Raw genomic sequence first — 22,078 nt, forward strand, 5'->3', positions numbered from 1 at the left:
TGGATATTGATCAGGTGCGCACCAAAGAAATAAACATATAACAACACACAGTCATATGTAAGTTTTCCATGATCAATCTATGGCCCAGCTCCAAGGGAAAAAGGAGCTTTATTCAGTCAGAACACATGGTTACATATCCCCTGTAAGGGGGGCTCGGTTAGCTTTAAAATGGTAGTGATCGGATGCATTTCATTGGTTAGTGGGTTGGGCAATGAGCAAGTCCTTGGGAGGATCCATGAGGTCATCAGGGTGGGTTGGTCCATGAGGTCATCAAGGTGGGCATCACTGTGGGTGGATCCATGAGGTCATCAGGGTGGGCATCATCTTGGATACCAGCCAGGCAGCCACATGGCTCTCTGATACAGGAAATGGCAGCCATCTTTAGTGTCTTACTTTCATCTAAAAAAACTTATGTAAGATCAAACAATACATGTTATGGGTCGCTTCTCTCAACCTCTTATGTCTTGAGGTTAATTAAGTATTTGATCTTATGGCTCTCCTCAACATTACCACCTACAACCACTGGAGGGAACCCAAAAGCAGAATTCACAACAGTACCTCCCCCTTGAGGAGGGGTCACCGAACCCTCACCAGTGCCCCCAGGACGATCAGGACGAGCCAGATGAAAGGCACGGACCAAATCAGCAGCATGGACATCAGAGGCAAAAACCCAAGAATTATCCTCCTGGCCATAACCCTTTCATTTGACAAGGTACTGAAGCCTCCGCCTCGAAAAACGAGAATCCAAAATCTTCTCAACCACATACTCCAACTCCCCATCAATTAACACAGGGGCCGGAGCATCAACAGAAGGAATAACGGGCACCACATATTTCCGCAATAAAGATCTATGGAAGACATTATGGATGGCAAAAGAAGCCGGAAGCGCCAATCGAAAAGACACCGGATTAATAATCTCAGAAATCCTATAAGGACCAATAAACTGAGGCTTAAACTTAGGGGAAGAAACCTTTATAGGAACATGACGGGAAGACAACTAGACCAGATCCCCAACCCGAAGCCGGGAACCAACACACCGATGACGGTTAGCAAAACGTTGAGCCTCCTCCTGAGACAACACCAAATTGTCCACCACATGAGCCCAAATCTGCTGCAACCTGTCAACCACAGAATCCACACCAGGACAGTCAGAAGGCTCAACCTGCCCAGAAGAAAAACGAGGATGAAAACCAAAATTACAAAAGAAAGGCGAAACCAAAGTAGCCGAACTAGCCCGATTATTAAGGGCAAACTCGGCCAATGGCAAGAAGGCCACCCAATCATCCTGATCAGCAGACACAAAGCATCTCAAATAAGTCTCCAAAGTCTGATTAGTTCGCTCGGTCTGGCCATTTGTCTGAGGATGAAATGCAGAAGAAAAAGACAAATCAATGCCCAGCCTAGCACAAAAGGCCCGCCAAAACCTAGAAACAAACTGGGAACCTCTGTCGGACACAATATTCTCCGGAATACCATGCACACGAACCACATGCTGAAAAAACAACGGAACCAAATCTGAAGAGGAAGGCAATTTAGGCAAAGGCGCCAAATGAACCATCTTAGAGAACCGGTCACAAACAACCCAGATAACAGACATCTTCTGGGAAACCGGAAGATCAGAAATAAAATCCATAGAAATATGCGTCCAGGGCTTCTCAGGGACTGGCAATGGCAAAAGCAACCCACTAGCACGGGAACAACAAGGCTTGGCCTGCGCACAAGTCCCACAGGACTGCACAAAAGAACGCACATCACGTGACAAAGAAGGCCACCAAAAGGACCTAGCAACCAAATCTCTGGTACCAAAAATACCAGGATGACCAGCCAACACAGAACAGTGAACCTCAGAAATCACTCTACTAGTCCATCTGTCCGGAACAAACAGTTTCCCCACTGGACAGTGGTCAGGTCTGTCAGCCTGAAATTCCTGAAGAACCCGTCGTAAATCAGGGGAAATGGCAGAAAGGACCACCCCTTCTTTCAGAATGCCGACCGGTTTAAGGACCTCAGGAGAATAAGACAAAAAACTCCTAGAGAGGGCATCAGCCTTAATATTCTTAGAACCCGGAAGATACGAAACTACGAAATCAAAACGGGAAAAAACCAAGGACCATCGAGCCTGTCTAGGATTCAGCCGTTTGGCAGATTCGAGGTAAATCAGATTCTTATGATCGGTCAAGACCACAATACGGTGCTTAGCTCCCTCAAGCCAATGTCGCCACTCCTCAAATGCCCACTTCATAGCCAACAACTCCCGATTGCCGACATCATAATTGCGTTCAGCAGGCGAAAACATATGGGAAAAGAAGGCACACGGTTTCATCAAGGAACCAACAGGCTCCCTCTGAGACAAAACGGCCCCTGCCCCAATCTCAGAAGCGTCAATCTCAACCTGAAACGGAAGAGAAACATCCGGTTGGAACAACACCGGAGCAGAAGTAAATCGGCGTTTAAGCTCCTGAAAGGCAGCGACAGCCGCAGAGGACCAATTCGCCACATCAGCGCCTTTCTTCGTCAAATCGGTCAAGGGCTTAACCACGCTAGAGAAGTTAGCAATGAAACGGCGATAAAAATTTGCAAAACCCAAAAATTTCTGAAGGCCCTTCACGGATGTGGGTTGAATCCAATCATGAATGGCCTGAACCTTAACCGGATCCATCTCCATAGGTGAGGGAGAAAAAATGAAGCCCAAAAAAGAAACCTTCTGAACCCCAAAGAGACACTTAGACCCCTTCACAAACAAAGCATTGTCACGAAGGATCTGAAATAACATCCTGACCTGTTGCACATGAGACTCCCAATCATCGGAAAAAATCAAAATATCGTCCAAATATACAATCAAGAATTTATCAAGATAAGTCCGGAAGATATCATGCATGAAGGACTGAAAAACAGATGGAGCATTAGTGAGCCCGAATGGCATCACAAGATATTCAAAATGACCTTCGGGCGTATTAAACGCAGTTTTCCATTCATCACCCTGCTTAATACAAACAAGATTATATGCCCCCCGAAGGTCAATCTTAGTAAACCAACTAGCCCCATTAATCCTAGCAAACAAATCAGAAAGCAAAGGTAAAGGATATTGAAACTTGACCGTGATCTTATTCAAGAGGCGATAATCAATACAGGGTCTCAAGGAGCCATCCTTCTTAGCAACAAAAAAAAATCCCGCTCCCAACGGTGAAGAAGATGGCCAAATATGCCCTTTCGCCAAAGACTCCTTAATATAATTCCGCATGGCGGTATGTTCAGGCACAGACAGGTTGAAAAGTCGGCCCTTAGGAAACTTACAGTCTGGAATCAAGTCAATAGCACAATCACAGTCCCTGTGCGGTGGAAGGGAACTGGACTTGGGCTCATCGAATACATCCTGAAAATCAGACAAAAACTTAGGAATTTCAGAAGAGGAAGAAGAGGAGATTGACATCAAAGGAACATCATTATGAATCCCCCGACAACCCCAACTAGTCACAGACATAGACTTCCAGTCCAACACAGGATTATGTACCTGCAACCACGGAAAACCCAGCACGATAGCATCATGCAAATTATGCAACACCAGAAATCGACAATCTTCCTGATGGGCTGGCGCCATGCGCATGGTCACCTGTGTCCAAAACTGGGGCTTATTTTTTGCCACAGGTGTAGCATCAATGTCCCTTAAAGGAATAGGGTTCTGCAAAGGCTGCAAGGGAAAACCACAACGCCTGGCAAACTCAAAGTACATTAAGTTCAAGGCGGCGCCTGAATCCACAAACGCCATGACAGAAAATGATGACAATGAGCAGATCAAGGACACAGATAACAGAAATTTAGGTTGTACAGTACTGATGGTAAATGAACTGGCGATCCTCTTTGTCCGCTTAGGGCAGACAGAAATGACATGAGAAGCGTCGCCACAATAATAACACTACCTATTCTGACGTCTGAAACCTTGTCGTTCCGTTCTAGACAGAATCCTATCACACTGCATTGGCTCAGGAATTTGCTCTGAGGACAACGCCACAGCGCGCACAGTTCTGCGCTCCCGCAAGCGCCGATCAATCTGAATGGCCAGAGACATAGAATCACTCAGACCGAAAGGCGTGGGAAACCCCACCATAACATCTTTAACGGATTCAGAAAGACCCTTTCTTAAAATTGCCGCCAAAGCATCATCATTCCATTTAGTCAACACAGACCATTTTCTAAATTTCTGACAATACATTTCTGCCGCCTCTTGACCCTGAGACAGGGCCAACAAGGTCTTCTCTGCTTGATCCACAGAATTAGGTTCATCATATAATAAACCTAAAGCCTGAAAAAAGGAGTCTACATTAAGCAAAGCCGGATTCCCAGATTCCAGGGAAAATGCCCAATCCTGTGGATCGCCACGCAGCAGGGAGATGATAATTTTAACCTGCTGAATGGAATCACCGGAGGATCGAGGTCTCAGAGCAAAAAACAGTTTACAGTTGTTTTTAAAACTCAAAAATTTGGACCTGTCACCAAAAAACAAATCAGGAGTAGGAATCTTCGGCTCTAAAACAGGAGTCTAAAAATATCTCGCTGAGGATCTGTTTATACCAAGGAAGGTGATGGGCACAAGGGGGCATTCTTTGCGTCTGGAGGAGAGAAGGTTTTTCCACCAACATAGAAGAGGATTCTTTACTGTTAGGGCAGTGAGAATCTGGAATTGCTTGCCTGAGGAGGTGGTGATGGTGAACTCAGTCGAGGGGTTCAAGAGAGGCCTGGATGTCTTTCTGGAGCAGAATAATATTGTATCATACAATTAGGTTCTGTAGAAGGACGTAGATCTGGGGATTTATTATGATGGAATATAGGCTGAACTGGATGGACAAATGTCTTTTTTCGGCCTTACTAACTATGTTACTATGTTACTATGAACAATATAATCAGAAATACCCTGTACCCTAGCAGCAAGCTGGTCCACACGAGAAGCTAATTCCTGAATAACCATGCTAGCACAATACTCCTCAGCCACCCAGAGAAAAAGAGGGAAGAGAAGACAAAACAGAGTGCAGAAAAAAAAATGGCTCAACACCTTTCTTCCCTTCTTCTGAGATGCATTTAACTCATTATCGGCCAGTTGTAGTGTTATGATCCGGTGACCTTGGAGCCGCATGGAACTTTCTCTGGAGTTGGTGTAAACTGTACTGACCGCAAATCCTGAACTTAACACCGCAACTAGAAGTAGCCGTGGGGTGTGCCTAACAAATCCTAGACACCTCGACACAGCCGGAGGACTAAATACCCCTATAGATGGAAATAGGAATTCTACCTTGCCTCAGAGCAGAACCCCAAAGGATAGGCAGCCCCCCACAAATATTGTCTGTGAGTAGTAGAGGAAAAGACACACGCAGGCAGGAAACAGGATTTAGCAAAAGAGGCCACTCTAGCTAAAATAGGAAAGGATAGGACAGGATACTAAGCTGTCAGTATTAAAATCCTTCCAAAAATATCCATAGCAGAAAATACAAAAAATTCCACCATCTAACTAAAGATGTGGAGCGTATATCTGCAACTCCAGAGAATCCAACAAGACTGAGAAAACACTGACACAGTCTAAGCTGGACAAGAGAAAGCAAATGAATAGCACAGAATTATTAAGCACACAGCATGTGTGCCACAGAAACAAAAACCAGACACTTATCTTTGCTGAATTGGCAGCAAGGCAGGAGGAACCAGACAAAGATCCAAAACCTCCCAGAACCATGGACAACTGGCAAGGACTAATGAATCCTGCACATCCAAATACCCCAGTCAGAACTGCAATCAGCAGAAACACCTGACCAGGACTGCAACTCAGGGACAACTGCATTACCACCTACAACCACTGGAGGGAAGCCAAAAGCAGAATTCACAACACTTCACCATTCACTACAGACCCGGCAAACAAAACGGTAACGCCGATGGACTAAGTCGACAAACGAAACTTGTGCCGACCCCATAAACTTTGGTCATCCCCAAACCGATCCGTTAAGGATCAGACTGTGTATGCCGATTGCGTCGCTGAAAAGGGGAGCCGTGTTACGGAACCACTCAGCACCCAGAATATGTTGTGCACTTATATGTATGATCCATTCAGTCCCACCATCCAACACAAGAGACGCTCTCACAAATCACTTAACCATCTGCTCACTCTTTCGATCCTCCTCCTCCTAGTTGCTGGAGACATCTCTCCAAACCCCGGCCCCCCATGTTATAGCCAGTCAAACCTCCCAATTGCTACACCCAGAAACCCCTCTAACCTTATTAATATTCCCTGCATGCCTTCTGTCTCTTTGAATTGTGCCCTTTGGAATTCTCGCTCTGTGTGTAATAAACTCTCCTTCATCCATGACTTCTTCCTTTCTAATTCTCTTAACCTCCTGGCTCTTACTGAAACCTGGATCCAGCAGTCAGACACCACCGCTGCTGCTGCTCTTTCATATGGTGCACTACACTTTTCTCATACCCCAAGATCGGACAACAGAGCAGGTGGAGGCGTTGGTCTGCTCCTTTCACCAAAATGTACTTTCCAAGTTATCCCCCAAGTACCCTCACTTGTCTTCCCTTCCTTTGAGGTCCATGTGGTCAGACTCTACGTCCCCTTCTCCATGCGAGTGGTGGTGGTGTATCGTCCTCCCGGCCCCTCTCATCAGTTCCTGGATCACTTTGCCACCTGGCTTCCACACTTTCTTTCCTGTGACACCCCCACCCTTATCATGGGTGATTTCAACATCCCTATTGCCTCTCCCCATCTGCTTCTCACCTTTTGGCTCTAACCTCCTCTTTCGGCCTCTCGCAGCATACTAACTCGCCAACACATGAAGATGGAAACTCCCTTGACTTGGTCTTCTCCCGGCTTTGCTCAGTGGATGATTTCACAAACTCCCCTCTCCCACTCTCTGACCACAACCTTCTTTCATTCTCTATCAAGAACTGCCATCCCGCTCAGGTCACCCCCACTTTCCACACTTATAGAAACATACAGGCCATTAACACCCAGGAACTTATGAAGAACTTGCAGTCCTCATTGGCCCCAATCTCCTCCATCTCATGTCCTGATTCTGCTCTGAAGCATTACAATGAAACCCTGCAAAGTGCCCTGGATGAAGCTGCTCCTCCTATACATAAAACAACTCGGCACAGACGGCAACAACCGTGGCACACGCTGCAAACACGTTTCCTGCAGCGGTGCTCCAGGTGCGCAGAACGTCTGTGGAGAAAATCTAATCTACCCGAAGATTTCATCCATTATAAGTTCATGCTAAAGACATACAATTCTGCCCTTCACCTCTCCAAACAAACCTACTTCAACACCCTCATCACCTCCCTGTCCAATAACCCTAAACGTCTCTTTGACACGTTCCAGTCCCTACTCAACCCAAGAGCGCAGGCCCCAACCACGGATCTCCGTGCTGACAATCTGGCCAATTACTTCAAAGAAAAAATTGACCATATTCGACAGGAAATCATCTCCCAATCTCTTCATACCATGCACTGTCCTCCCTCCCCCACTGCATCTAGTTCACTCTCTGACTTTGAACCAGTTACAGAAGAAGAAGTAAGCAGGCTCCTTGCATCTTCTCGCCCGACCACTTGCACCAGTGACCCCATTCCGTCACATTTCCTCCAGTCCCTTTCCCCGGCTGTCACCTCTCACCTAACAAAAATATTCAACCTTTCCCTCACTTCCGGTATTTTTCCCTCCTCATTTAAGCATGCCATCATACATCCATTACTTAAAAAACCATCCCTCGACCAAAACTGTGCCGCTAATTATAGACCTGTCTCTAATCTTCCCTTCATCTCTAAACTCCTCGAACGCCTGGTCCACTCCCGTCTTACCCGCTATCTCTCAGATAACTCTCTTCTCGACCCTCTTCAATCTGGTTTCCGCTCTTTACACTCTACTGAAACTGCCCTCACTAAAGTCTCTAATGACCTACTAACAGCTAAATCTAATGGTCACTACTCCATGCTAATTCTCTTGGATCTCTCTGCAGCATTTGATACTGTGGATCATCAGCTCCTCCTCACTATGCTCCGCTCCATCGGCCTCAAGGACACCGTTCTCTCCTGGTTCTCCTCCTATCTCTCTGACCGATCCTTCACTGTATGTTTCGCTGGTTCCTCCTCCTCTCACCTTCCCCTTACTGTTGGGGTTCCTCAAGGATCAGTCCTAGGCCCCCTCCTCTTCTCTTTGTATACTGCCCCTATTGGACAAACAATCAGTAGATTTGGCTTCCAGTACCATCTCTATGCTGACGACACCCAACTATACACTTCTTCTCCTGATCTCACGCCTGCCTTATTAGAAAACACCAGTGATTGTCTTACCGCTGTCTCTAGCATCATGTCCTCCCTCTATCTGAAACTAAACCTGTCAAAAACTGAACTCCTCGTGTTCTCTCCCTCTACTAACCTACCTTTGCCTGACATTGCCATCTCCGTTTGCGGTTCCACCATTACTCCAAAGCAACATGCCCGCTGCCTTGGGGTCATCCTTGATTCTGACCTTTCATTCACCCCCCACATCCGATCACTGGCTCGCTCTTCTTACCTGCATCTCAAAAACATTTCTAGAATTCGCCCTTTTCTTACTTTCGACTCTGCAAAAACTCTTACTGTTTCACTTATTCATTCTCGTCTGGACTATTGTAACTCTCTACTAATCGGCCTTCCTCTTACCAAACTCTCCCCGCTCCAATCTGTCCTGAATGCTGCTGCCAGGATCATATTCCTCACCAACCGTTACACCGATGCCTCTACCTTGTGCCAGTCATTACACTGGTTACCCATCCACTCAAGAATCCAGTACAAAACTACTACCCTCATCCACAAAGCACTCCATGGCTCAGCACCACCCTACATCTCCTCTCTGGTCTCAGTCTACCACCCTACCCGTGCCCTCCGCTCCGCTGATGACCTCAGGTTAGCATCCTCAATAATCAGAACCTCCCACTCCCGTCTCCAAGACTTTACACGTGCTGCGCCGATTCTTTGGAATGCACTACCTAGGATAATACGATTAATCCCCAATCCCCACAGTTTTAAGCGTGCCCTAAAAACTCATTTGTTCAGACTGGCCTACCGCCTCAATGCATTAACCTAACGATCCCTGTGTGGCCTATACTAAAAAAAAAAAAAAAAAATTAATTAACTGGTTCATGCAGCTTTACATGAACACCCAAGCCTTACACTATGGCTGGTCCGAATAACTATAGCAATTGTTACCATCCACCTCTCGTGTCTCCCCTTTTCCTCATAGTTTGTAAGCTTACGAGCAGGGCCCTCACTCCTCTTGGTATCTGTTTTGAACTGTATTTCTGTTATGCTGTAATGTCTATTGTATGTACAAGTCCCCTCTATAATTTGTAAAGCGCTGCGGAATATGTTGGCGCTATATAAATAAAATTATTATTATTATTATAATAGGTTCCATGTGAAATGCATGTCCCTAATGCATCAGCCCACAGGCTGCGCCCCTGGGCAGAGGGGACACGATATTCCCCTTTTGTCCACCCCCACCTTTGTAATTCCCACAGTAAATATCGGCAGGCTCCAGCCACCTGCGGCTACTGTAATGTATGTCTGGCCTGCCGCTTTTCTATTGGCCTGCCCCCTGTATCTGTGTGATATATTCTGTGTCCTGTGAGTAAAGCTTTGTCAGACTGGAAATACGTGGAGAAGCAGTGATCTTTTATATGCGCCCATGTAATCAAGGAATTCCAGCCAGCGTCCTTCATTCAGACTCCAGCCAAAGCAGAGTGGACCTCCGAAAACACGGGGTGCTACTGAAAGAGGTACCCCAGATTGGTAGACCCCGTTACACCCACTTTGATGCCAGTTCTCATGCGCAGAACCAATTTGGCCCAGGCTATAAGGACCTGGGTTTGATGCAGGGCTTCACTCTGTGTATTCTTAGTGTGACATCAGTGGCCCAAAGTCATTTAACCTCTTAAAAATATCAGTTACTTATTCAAATCTGAGTAAATGGGCTGTTTGCCCGATTTGATGCCAGTTCTGGTGCCCAGAACCCATTTGGGCCAGGTTAGAGGGACCTGAGTTTGTTGCAGGGTATCACTGCGTAGTCATAGTGTGAGATCAGTGGCTCAAAGTAATTTAACTCTTCGGTGCCCACTTTGATGCCAATTTTGGTGCCAGTTTTATAATTTTTATAGCTGTTTTTAAGTGTATTCCCATCAGGGCACCTCGTTGCATTGTATGTTATTATTGTGATGATTATTTTTTTTTTTTGTTAAACCTATAAAAAACAGAAAAGAACAAACTGCCGAATAAGAAAGTGACAAATAAGAAACCAACTTCAGCCTTGTAAATAAAACTGTAACTATAACCCTGCAGGTGTCTGTATCATTTGTGGGAACATCCTAGAGGCGCTCTAGTTTCCAGCAACTCCAAATTTCACCAGACAGGAACTTTAATTAGGGTATGCTGGGAATTGTAGTTCCGCAGGAGCTACCACCCCTGGTATGGTGTTATCTATAAGCAGGAACAGACGTGCGCTCCGGCTGCTGTTGGCGGCATTATTTGGGCGGGCAGGTTTATACTGGCGCGGCTCCATAGTCGCTTAGTAACCAGCGACACACGGTCACTGATGTGTATTAAAGTAACTAGAATGTGAGGCGGGACCGAAGCTGTCAGCGCACAGAGGCCTCCGCACCAATCACACAGCGGCCTCCCGCACCAATCACACAGCGGCCTCCCGCACCAATCACACGGCGGCCTCCAGCACCAATCACACAGCGGCCTCCCGCACCAATCACACGGCGGCCTCCAGCACCAATCACATGGCGGCCTCTCGCACCAATCACACGGCGGCCTCTCGCACCAATCACACGGAGGCCTCCAGCACCAATCACATGGCGGCCTCCCGCACCAATCACACGGCGGCCTCCAGCACCAATCACATGGCGGCCTCCCGCACCAATCACACGGCGGCCTCCAGCACCAATGATCACACGGCGGCCTCCCGCACCAATCACACCGCACCAATCACACGGCGGCTTCCAGTACCTCACCAATCACACGGCGGCCTCCCGCACCAATCACACGGCGGCCTCCCTCACCAGAACAGGCCGCGGTCGTCGGAAATTGACATCACAGCCGGGGCGGGCAGCTTGAAACATGGCGGCGGTGGGGAGCAGTGCGGAGGGATGGCAGAACGTGTTGAGTGAACACAAGCTTTTCTCCCAGCTGAAGGCACAGACTGGCAGCAGGAGCTGTGCACAGCTGAAGAACCTGCTGTGCTGTGTGGACGGTGACCTGCTGGTCTGGAACCAGGAGGACTGCGCCTTCCACTCTATCAGACTGCGGAGCCTCAGTGGGGACAGCGTCTGTGAGCAGGTGAGGACCCCTTAGGGTAGGTGCACACGGTCGGTAAACTCAGCGGCCAGATGTTACTGCATAGTGGATGGGATTTGAAGAAATCCCATGTCCATTATGCATGCACTGGCACTCGCGGGTTCCCTGCGGAGACGGACATGCGGCGCGTCTTTCCAGACCGCATCATGTCTGTTTATCTTGCGGAGACGCTCAGTCTCTGCAAGTTAATTATCACCCATCCAATGTATTGTGCGCGGTGATTCTGCACGGTTCAATGAACACATGCGGAATCACCTGCGTTCAGTTGCCGGCAGCGGACATGTGCTGTGTCCAAAGCGCTGCCAATTACTGACTGTGTGGAGGAGGACACATGTCCGATGAATGGAGACAAACGCTCCACAAATTTGTCCAAAAGAACTAAGAAGTGCGGGGGTCCGGAACAGCACGGACAGGGCACAGCGTCCCTAGAGGCACTGTGGGTCCAGCAGGGACGTGGGCCCAACGTGGGCAGCGGATGCGGTTTTCAGACGCATCCGCTGCCCATTATGAGTTGTGGGGAGGAGGGGGCGGAGTTTCGGCCACGCATGCATGGTTGAAAATGGCGAACGCTTCACACAAAAAAAAGTTACATTGAACGTTTTTTTGTGACGACGGTCCGCCAATTACCAATGCATCCAGTGCACGACGTATGGAACGTGTGTCAATACGTCGCGATGCGTCGGTAAGTCTATGTGCAAAAAACGCATCCTGCAGGCAACTTTGCAGGTCGCGTTTTTTACACAGAACGACGCATTGCAACATCTTTATAAAGACGGAAGTGTGAAAGTAGCCTAAAGAGACCGATTAACGCTGAGAAGGGGAGGGAAAATCTGGAGGGAGCCCCTCGGACACTTCTCCCTATGCCTGGCTTTTTTGTAAGGAGTGATCCTGTCTAGATTTAGCAGGGTTCAGGCAGCAGGAATCTGTCAGGTTCGCATTAGTTGCTGCAATTCAAAACTGTATTATGACAACCCTTGTGTCACTTGGTCACATTAGTATTTGGAGGTGTCAGCAGCTACGGGACCGGGCCTGAATGCTAGGTGTTGGGCAACAGTGGGTTGGGCATGGATCTTTCTGCTTGTTGATCCAATAAGACTTCGTGAATATAAACATTCATGTACTTTTCTGCAGTTTAGAGGTAGTAAAGCTTCAGTTATTTGTGATTTCTTAATTTTTCAGCAACTGCTGTGTATCAACCCTCCACTGTTCAATGTCACTGAAGTTCTGCTGAATCCTACTCAACAACATATTGCTTTGATTGGAAGCAAGGGCTTGATGGTACTGGATGTCCCTAAACGCTGGGGTAAAAACTCTGAGTTTGAAGGAGGCCAAAAGACAGTGAATTGCAGGTATGTGAAAATATTATGAATTGCTTAAAAGGGGTTGTCCTGTCTTGCACTCTGTGACTTCAGACTTGAGAATCCTCACTTTGTGCGCGCTGTGAGGATTTTCGAGTGGCGGTCATGCGACTTCAAGTATGTAATATGCGTACTCCCGGCCACATTCTGACTAGATGCCCACTCAATACACTTGTATACACTTGCACAATTTTTGAAGTTTTGCAAAAATGTAGTTATTTAATCCCTTAACGACAGCTAATACACCTTTTAACGGCGACAGTTAAGGTTACTTATTCCTCATTGCCGCTTTTCACCGGCGCTGAGAAATAATGGTATAGCTCCCCCCAGCATCGAAAATTCACCGAATAACAGCGATCACAAAAAAAAGTTCAACTTAGAATTTCTCTCTCCTCTGATTATAATCTAGCATATCAGGGAAAAGAGAAATTGGGTCCATCGATTTTTTTTTTTTTTTTTTTTTTTTTTTTTCCCCCCTTTCCTTTCCTTCTTCTCCCCTTCCCCCCCCCCCCCCCCCCCCCCCGGTATACCTGCCATCCCTAAACCCTCCTGCTCCGTTCCCCAGCCCTCCGTGTCATCTTCCTGGAAAAAAAACTGACAGGTGCATTCACAGGGGAAGTATTGGAGGCTCATACAGACCACCTCAGGGCCTGCTGTTTGCACATAGTCTAGCAATACAGATTTGGCGGGAAAGTACCATAAGTGTATCTTAAAGTTTTTCTGACCAGTTTGGAGAAACTTGGATATGGGACAATCCTGAATTTTTACATCTCCAGAATTTGCAAGACCCAGGCTTCTGGAGCCAATACGGTATAACAATGCTCAATCAGATCTTTGAAAATCAAATTTTATTATCATTCGAACAATTTCATATAAAATTTGGAATCCCTCATAGGGATTCTTATAGATACCTACAGCTGAGACATACTATAACGTATCAATTCCCACTTCCTAGAATGCGAATATCTAGATATCCACTAATAGTAATATTGTCAACTCGGGCACCTACTGGTGTGATTTCCTCTCTGTATACCTTTTTATTAAATTCCAAGATTGCCTCTACTCACTTGGCCGTGGAAGCGAAATGGATGTACCTTACCCCATCTATTACTGATAACCAGTGGACTGAAGCACTGGAAGCGCATACGATGGTGTCTCCAGCGTCAAATAATAAATTTATTCAATTATATGTACTCCACCAATCCTATTTAACCCTGAGTAGATTACATAAATTCAGTTGAAGAGTAATTGATGAATGTCATAAATGTGGGGAGGAGGGAGCGGATTTTTGGCATCTAATTTGGGATTGTAGTCTCATAAGAAGATATTGGAAGGATACTTGGGATACCTGTTGAATGTAGTCCGGAGTTGGGTGTGGTGGATGAAGAAATGAGGACTCATTATAATAGAATATTTCTCGGAGAGGCTCTATTCATGGCTAGGAAAGCGATTGCGCTCAGATTGACCGAAGGAGACTTTCCCCCCCATCAATCAGTGGAAAAAATTAGTAAATGGTATTATTCCATATGAGAACATACTATATAGGAACAGAGGTTGTCCCCCAAAATTTCATAAAATATGGGAAAGATGGTGCGATTCACCCTTGACACACCTGGCCCCTGATGCTGTGATTTCCTCAACTGCGAGATATAACCCCTAAGATTTTTCTTTTTCAGTGTATGAATGGGACGCTCTATGTGGACTTGGGAATATTTTACTTATTATCTGAATTGTTACATACCCTAAACCTTGATAAAGAACTTTCGGCTTGATGGTGCAATGCTGCTGAGAATACATTATGTTTAATGTTTTATTGTTCTCATTTTACTTGTTTTGTCATTGAAAGTATGAATCTATCTCTGACATTGTGGAAGGTGATTTTCTAGACTACTTTGATCTTGCAATGCAATGTCATATGTGTGCTGTATTATTTTGCAGTATCTTTCAATAAAGAGTTAAAAAAAAAAAAAAGTTAAGAGCACAGTGGCCTCCATATTCCTTAAATGGAAGAAGTTTGGGACCACCAGAAGTCTTCCTAGACCTGGCCGTCCAGCCAAACTGAGCAATTGTGGGAGAAGAGAGTAAAGAAAAACCCCAACATCACTGTGGCTGAGCTCCAGAGATGCAGTAGGGAGATGGGAGAAAGTTCCACAAAGTTAACTATCACTGCGCTCCTCCACCAATTGGGCCTTTATGGCAGAGTGGCCTGATGGAAGCCTCTCCTCAGTGCAAGACATATGAAAGCCCACGTATAGTTTGCTAAAAAAACACATGAAGGACTCCCAGACGATGAGAAATACGGTTCTCTGGTCTGATGAGAAGAAGAAAGACCTTTTTGTTGATAATTCTAAGTATGTGTGAAGAAAACCAGGCACTGCTCATGACGTGCCCAATACAATTCCAATTGGTGGCAGCATCATGCTATGGGGGTGTTTTTCAGCTGCAGGGACAGGACAACTGGTTGTCATTGAAGGAAACATGAATGCGGCCAAGTACAGAGATATCCAGGATGAAAACGTCTTTCAGAGTGGTGTGGACCTCAGACTTGGCCGAAGGTTCACCTTCCAACAAGACAATGACCCTAAGCACATGGCTAAAATAACAAAGTAGTGGCTTCAGAACAACTCTGTGACCATTCTTGACTGGCCCAGCCAGAGCCCTGACCTAAACCCAATTGAGCATCTCTGGAGAGACATGAAAGTGGCTGTCCACCAACGTTCACCATCCAACCTGACGGAACTGGAGAGGATCTGCAAGGAAGAATGGCAGAGGGTCCCCAAATCCAGATGTGAAAAACTTGTTGCATCATTCTCAAGAAGACTCATGACTGTACTAGCTCAAAAGGTGTTTCTACTCCATACTGAGCAAAGGGTCTGAATACTTATGACCATGTGATATTTCAGTTGTGTGTTTTTTTTTTTTTTGTTTTTTTTTCAGTCAAGATGGGGTGCAGAGTGTACATTAATGAGAAAAAAATTGACTTATTTGAATTTTCCAAATGGCTGCAATGAAACAGTGAAAGTATGAATAATTTCCGTGCCCACTGTATAATGCCCCCATTGATTTTAAAGTTTGTAAAGAAGTATCTTTGTAAATACCTCTTGTTGCCATGTGTCGGTGAGCAGTGCTATCGCTGACCGCTCGGTCCTCATCACGTGACTCCGTTGGCATCCACCGCTGGTGTCACACAAACTTCTGAATTTCCTTGATTTACCCAGGCATGACCCAGTTGCACGCACCGCCCCAATTGCCTGGGCTGTGAGCGATCGGAGTGGTGCGTGCAACTGGGTCATGCCTGGGTAAATCAAGGAAATTTGGAAGTTGACTTGACATCAGTGGCGAATCCCAATGGCGCCACATATGCTGACTGATCGGTCAGCGATAGCGCCACTCAGATAAACATATGGCAACAAGAGATACTTCTTTACAAGGTTTAAATCGATGGGGGCATTGTATATTGTAGTGGACTATCTTTTTTTAAATATTTGTTTTTATTTTCCATTTAGAACGATCCCTATTGCGGAGAGAATTTTCACTAGTTCCACCTCTTTGGTCCTGAAGCGGGCAGCATGGTACCCTAGTGAGACTCAAAATCCACATCTGATTCTGCTAACATCTGATAATACAATAAGGTAAAGTATTGCATCAGATCCCTTTTTCGCTTACTGTTCTGATCTACTGTTTTGGTGTAAAAGATACGGTTTCGCTTCACATGCCACCAAAAATTAAATTAATAGTTAACCAAAAGAAACCTTTAATTGGATGAAGATAAGAAAAGGAATGGGCGCGTCAGCTTGCTGACAAAAGGTGTCTGCTGACTTGGGTAATTCCCATGCGTTGACTTGTTATAGTGGCACTTGGAAACAATCTTGGGGATTGGGGACGAATCTGTGTCCAGCTGGTCAAATCATAGGCTAAAAACTTGCATCTTTATTATTGTGAAAAATCTATCGTGTCTCTGATCAGACGCAAGGAATATATTAGCAAACCTATGCTTTTTTTGTTCTTACATGGCCACCCACATTGCATGACTAGAAAATGTAAAATCTTGAGCAAAATAAAAAAAAACAAATCTACTTTTAGTAGGTTTTCTTAGGGCTGTAATGTGATTGTCGTCCCAGCTGGTATATGTGGTGATTGATCCCTACATAAGTAAACTGTGAGTAAAGAGTAATGCTGAAATGCGTTGGTTTACTAGTATTTCTGTGTATGTGAAGACAATGTATTATAAAATGTTAATCCGATAGTGTTTTTTTTTTTTTTTTTTCTCTTTAATTCTACAATCTTCCCAGCTGGGCATTTGGACTTTTCTTTATCGCTCCATTGGGAGACACAGGTAACAATGTTGGGTGTATGCTGCTGTCGCTAGGAGGCCGACACTATGCAAAAAAAAGGAAAATGGCTCCTCCACAGTATACACCCACCGACAGGCTCAAAGTACCTCAGTTTGTGCTTAGTGTCTGTAGGAGGTGGACCTGGATCTGTTCCCAGATCCGCAGCTAATTCTTTTTTCCTTACAGGTATTGTTGTTTTATTAACATATTCCCTTTGTCTTTCAGATACAGCTTCAGGGAAACAGGGTGTAATTTCTCACCCTGCCTTCCCATATTATGTGGCTGAGCGAGCAGTGTGGTGTCACCCACATTGCAACTCTCAGGCTTGCAGGCAGGACACTATTCCCTGTCACCTTCACAGGTGCTCCAGGGCTGATTACGGTGGCTAGTCCTTGCCATTTCCCTCCTCACCCCTCTCCTCGGAGAGGGCTGAGGAGAAGACTGAGGTCACCAGCGGTGGCCTCCCCCTTCTTGTAAGGGGTTGATGCCGTCTTCTGCACCGTCCGGAGATGGTGCGGGAAGGAGGATCCCGGTTTCCAGTGACCCTCGCCCTCCCTGCGGTATCCTGATGTGATTCTTGTCCGTGAAGAGGGATTTGGGACTCACCTTTTACAGGGATGTCCTTTTCTCTGTCCCTAGCAGCTACCATCTTGCCTCACTCTCTACCCACGGAATGCTGCACAGAACATGACGTCACTGAACAACAACGGTCATCTTTTCTTCAAGTACTTCGTTAACGCCCGCATTAAGCGCGTGTATTTTTTGCACACTTTTCTCTCTATCAAGGGGCCTCCTCTCCCTGCCCGGTGCACTCCTCTGGTGGCACAGTCAATAGGAGGGGCCCCTACTCCCACAAGACCGGGCTGGGACCTTCTTTAATGCCAATTTCCGGTCCTGTCATTGTGGGTGCCGAGGCTGCACATAATTGCATGTCCTTTGCTAATTTAGCCCCCGACTTTGGGGCCCCCACTACCTGACACTTTCAGACGTGACCACTTTTTCATACCGGACTAGGACCACTTTTTAATGCCAATTCTGGTCCTGTCACTGCGGGTGCGGAGGCTTTGCATAATTACATGTCCTCCGTTAATTTAGCCCCGGTGTTGGGACCTTCTCCTGGACTCTGTGTAGTCACGCCTGCTTACCGGGCCCCGGCCAATATGGGGTCGCCTTCCGCATACCCACGCCATCTCCTGGCCTAATGAGTGTTTTTCTCTATCCCTCTCTCCTGAGACCCGCCCCCCCCGCAGGGGGGCCGTAGTGTGTCTGTCTGCAGGTCGAGCGAAGATTCGAAACCGTATGAAGAATCGTGCAGCCACCATCATTTTCCAAAAGGCACAACAGGCGTCCATCATTAACCTACTGGTTCTGGGGACACTGCAGCCTGAACAATGACAGCTGTCTGTCATCAGGTAGGACCAGCTCAGACTGGTTATTTTCTCTCTTCACAAGGGCTTGGCTCTCCTCAGCTGTAGCTCTAGTCTATCACTTATGCGCAATCTCAGGGAGGCCCATTCTTGTCCCTTCAATCCGCGATGCTTGTGCCATCCGTAAAAGAGCAGTGGCATTCAGAGAATCCCTCTAACGCCCGGGATGAGAGCACTCCCCTCTCTCCGGAGTGGGCTGTTGCCAGGTCCCAGTCGGTCTCGGATCTGACCAAACTCTCAGTCCCTGGACCAGGTCCTGGAGCGTCCTCCATGTTTGTCTTCTGCCACCAGTGCTCCGAACACCTCTCACGGTGATTCGCACGAACCTGACCGTGACCTTCACAGGGACAAATCGGGTACAAAGCAAAGAACCGGCTGGTCCCTTTACTTTCTCCTGGACTGATTCCTTCCTTCCATGCCCCTCCTCGGAGGCGGTTTTTGGGTCGGATATCCCAGTCTGAGTCCGATACGGATCAGACCTGAAAGTTGCAAGATATGCTCAATAACCTCATCTTGGCAAATTACCAAATTTCTGAACCTACGGGAGCACGAGGCACCTGTTCAGGAGCACTCCGCTACTCTCAAATGGGTTAAAATGTCTTCCCCGGAGTTTTACCTGATCACAGGGAACTTGTCATGACTATGTCTAAACACCGGGAAAACCCAGAAAAGCACTTCCCAAGTAGGAAGAAGCTACACATCCTCTACCCCCTTAGCCCGACCTTCTTGATAAATGGGCAGAATCCCTAAGGTGGATCTGCCGGCTTCCTCACATTCCTGTTTGGGTTTAGCATCAGAGGTTCCTATGTTGTGCGATCCAGGAGGGTCCTTATCAGTTCATGGCTCTTCCCTTCGTCCTAGCCTCTGCTTCCAGACTATTAACGTAATGGCAGTGGTTGGGGACATCCTTCTCTCCAAGGGGTTTTTTCATATTTTCCTGCTTGAACAATCTTCTGATCAATGAGCCGTCCCGCCGAGACTGCAACCAGAGTCTTCAGTTTAGGGCTCCTTTTCACTTGCGAGACATACGTGCGAGTCTCGCATGTTAAAACCAAGCTCTGGCACCGGCACTCCAGAGCGGAGCGTGCAGCCGCATAGGAATACATGGAGCCGCACGCTCCGCTCTCAAGTGCCGGCGCCAGAGCTTGGTTTTAACATGCGAGACTCGCACGTATGTCCGCATGTGAGATTGAGTCCTTGCTCTACGTATCCGGGTCCATCTGAGCTGGATTATAAACAGAGAAAAGTTCTCTCTCACCTTCGCTCAGCACCTGGCATTTCTAGGTATGGGTTCGACCCGACCCAAGCCCGTATCTTCCTCCCAAAGGAGAAGGTTTTCATCCCTCTGCTAGGGGTTCTGTACTCTAAAGCGATCAGCTCCTACGGTCCTGCATAAGAGTTCTAGGGGAAATGGACTGTCGCCTCGGAAACCATTCCTTTTGCCCATTTCCATGCCCGTCCTTCAGCTGGCTCTCTGGTCGACTCCATGGATGATCCTGTGCTTCTTCCTTTCTGACTGAGGCAGTCCCTCACCTTGTGACGCCGTCGGCACCAGTCCTATCAAGGAAGTTCCTCCTTCCTCTCTAGTGGCAGGTTTTCACCAACAACGCCAGTCTCCTCCTTTTGCGGAGCTGCTTTTTCTTCATCACACAGCGCAGGGCCACCGGAACGCCCAAGAGGCGCCCAACTTGGCAGCGGATTTTCTCCCTGTCATTTTCCTGGAGATCAGGGCAATTTTCTCTGCTCTTCGCCACTGGCATTCTCTTTCCGAGCCAGCCGGTCTACATACAGTCAGACAATGCCACGGCCGAGGCTTATATAAACCGTTAAGGCGGTACTCACATCAAACTAGTTAAGGCAGTGGTAACAAGGATTCTGCGAGGGACAGAACCTAATGTTTCCACCATATCAGCCATGCACATTCCGAGGGTTGAAAACTTGGCAGCGGATTTTCTGGGTCTCGTTTCGGGCAGGCGATGGCTCAGCCCCGCTGTCCTCATCCATATATGCTGAAGTGGGGCTCTCCGGACGTCGTCCTCATGGCGCCTTGGATAAACCACGAGGTTCCTTGGTTCGTAGCCAGATCCCGGGACCCACTAGCCACCTGTTGAGATGCTCTAGTAAAATCGTGGTCATTCCATCTGCCCTATCTTTTTCCATCTCTCCCCTAGCGATAGTTATAAACTGGCAGTTATTTCTGTCTAAAGTTCTAGAGCAAGGCAACGGACCATAATACCATACCTTGGGACATAGTGTTCCTTATGTGCTGCTGTGTCCGTGAGACGCGCTGGCCTCGACGTGCTTTTCACCGCCTACGGCTTCGTCAGCCAGTTAATAACTATCGCTATTGCTGTATTACATTGGGTCCCTATTAGATACCAGAGATCCTTCACAGTGGGATACCAACTGGATTTCAGCTATTTTAACCCAGCTGATGACGTTAACCTGATCATATAATGGCATGTTTCCAATTGGAGATTACTATTTGGTCTATTGTCCTGGATACTATGTGTGGCTGTGCCCATTGAGACACATTAATGTAATTTTCTCACCTTTTGGCACCACATACTGTCATCTCTATGGTGCCAATAATCTTTTAGCTGTAGTTTACCAATTTATACCCTTTTTTGTATCCGTCTCATTTTTGATACATGTTTAATAAAAGTATGCTGTTTCATTATAATAACCCCTCTTTACTTTCTTTGGGAATCCTTGGTATAGATTTCTTATATTTACAGTGTTGATCACTGTCACTGCATAGTGTAATTATTACATGGACCCAAATTTAGTTTTGCTCTTGTTGAGCACTCTTTCGGTACACATGATTGGCCTAAGGAGTTAAATTCCGTTTTGGCCATGGAAATCTTTGTAGGTTGTATGGCTCCTCCTTATTGTCTTCCGATAGACCCATGTGATTTTAATCTTGTCTCTGGCGCGCCGCAGCACGCCCCTGTTTCGCCCATTCAACACATCACATTTTTTTTTCTCCTGTCTTGACAGTTGTCGTCTTTGTTAAATTATGTCCATCAGGAGTTTCCAAGTTAGCGGCATTGACCTGCTTTTTCCCGCTCATGATCCTATATCATAACAAGGTGGTTCTCAGGCCTGGTCCTTCCTTTCTTCCCGAGGTCGCCTTTTCCTTTCTCATTATCGAAAACATTCTGTCCTTCTGAGTCTCTCCAGTCCATCCCCTGGAGAAGTTCCTCTACAAGCTGAATTCCGTCACAGCCCTCCAAGTCAATCTGATGCCTTGCACGTCATCTCTGAAGGTTGCCTTAATGGGCTTCTAGCTTCTCCGTTGCCGTGAGGCAGTCCGCGTTCGGGACAAGCAGCCTCTTCCGACGGTGTAAGCTCCTTCGGGGGTGAAGGCTCACTCTGCCCTGCAGCGGAGGCCTCCTAGGCTGTTCGTTACCAGGATTTGGCTTTCCAGACTGTAAGGCCATAACCTGGTCATCTTTGCACTCTTTTGCGAGGTTTTTTTTTTACAGGGGTTCGTACCATGCCTCGTCTGATGCAGACCTGGGAAGGAAGGTGCTGCAGGCGGCGGTTTTTGCACCGACCGACCTGAGCCCATTTATTCCTTGAA

At 46.9% G+C, this 22,078-nt stretch overlaps 1 protein-coding gene across 2 annotated transcripts in view; it reads left to right on the top strand.

Annotated features, from left to right (window-relative positions):
- The first annotated feature begins 11,093 nt into the window (after positions 1 to 11,093).
- The window catches only part of NUP88 (nucleoporin 88), a 96,997-nt gene continuing 86,012 nt past the window's right edge, over positions 11,094 to 22,078 (top strand). The window contains exons 1-3 of one of the 2 annotated variants that reach the window (XM_069757487.1): positions 11,094 to 11,355; positions 12,553 to 12,722; positions 16,238 to 16,363. In XM_069757487.1, coding sequence (XP_069613588.1) covers positions 11,137 to 11,355; positions 12,553 to 12,722; positions 16,238 to 16,363 — 515 coding nt within the window. In that variant the 5' untranslated portion in view covers positions 11,094 to 11,136. The remainder of the gene's footprint in view (positions 11,356 to 12,552; positions 12,723 to 16,237; positions 16,364 to 22,078) is intronic. The other variant, XM_069757486.1, reaches the window with a different exon arrangement.

The sequence above is a fragment of the Ranitomeya imitator genome, chromosome 3 (assembly GCF_032444005.1).
Source record: "Ranitomeya imitator isolate aRanImi1 chromosome 3, aRanImi1.pri, whole genome shotgun sequence".
Lineage (NCBI taxonomy): Eukaryota > Metazoa > Chordata > Amphibia > Anura > Dendrobatidae > Ranitomeya > Ranitomeya imitator.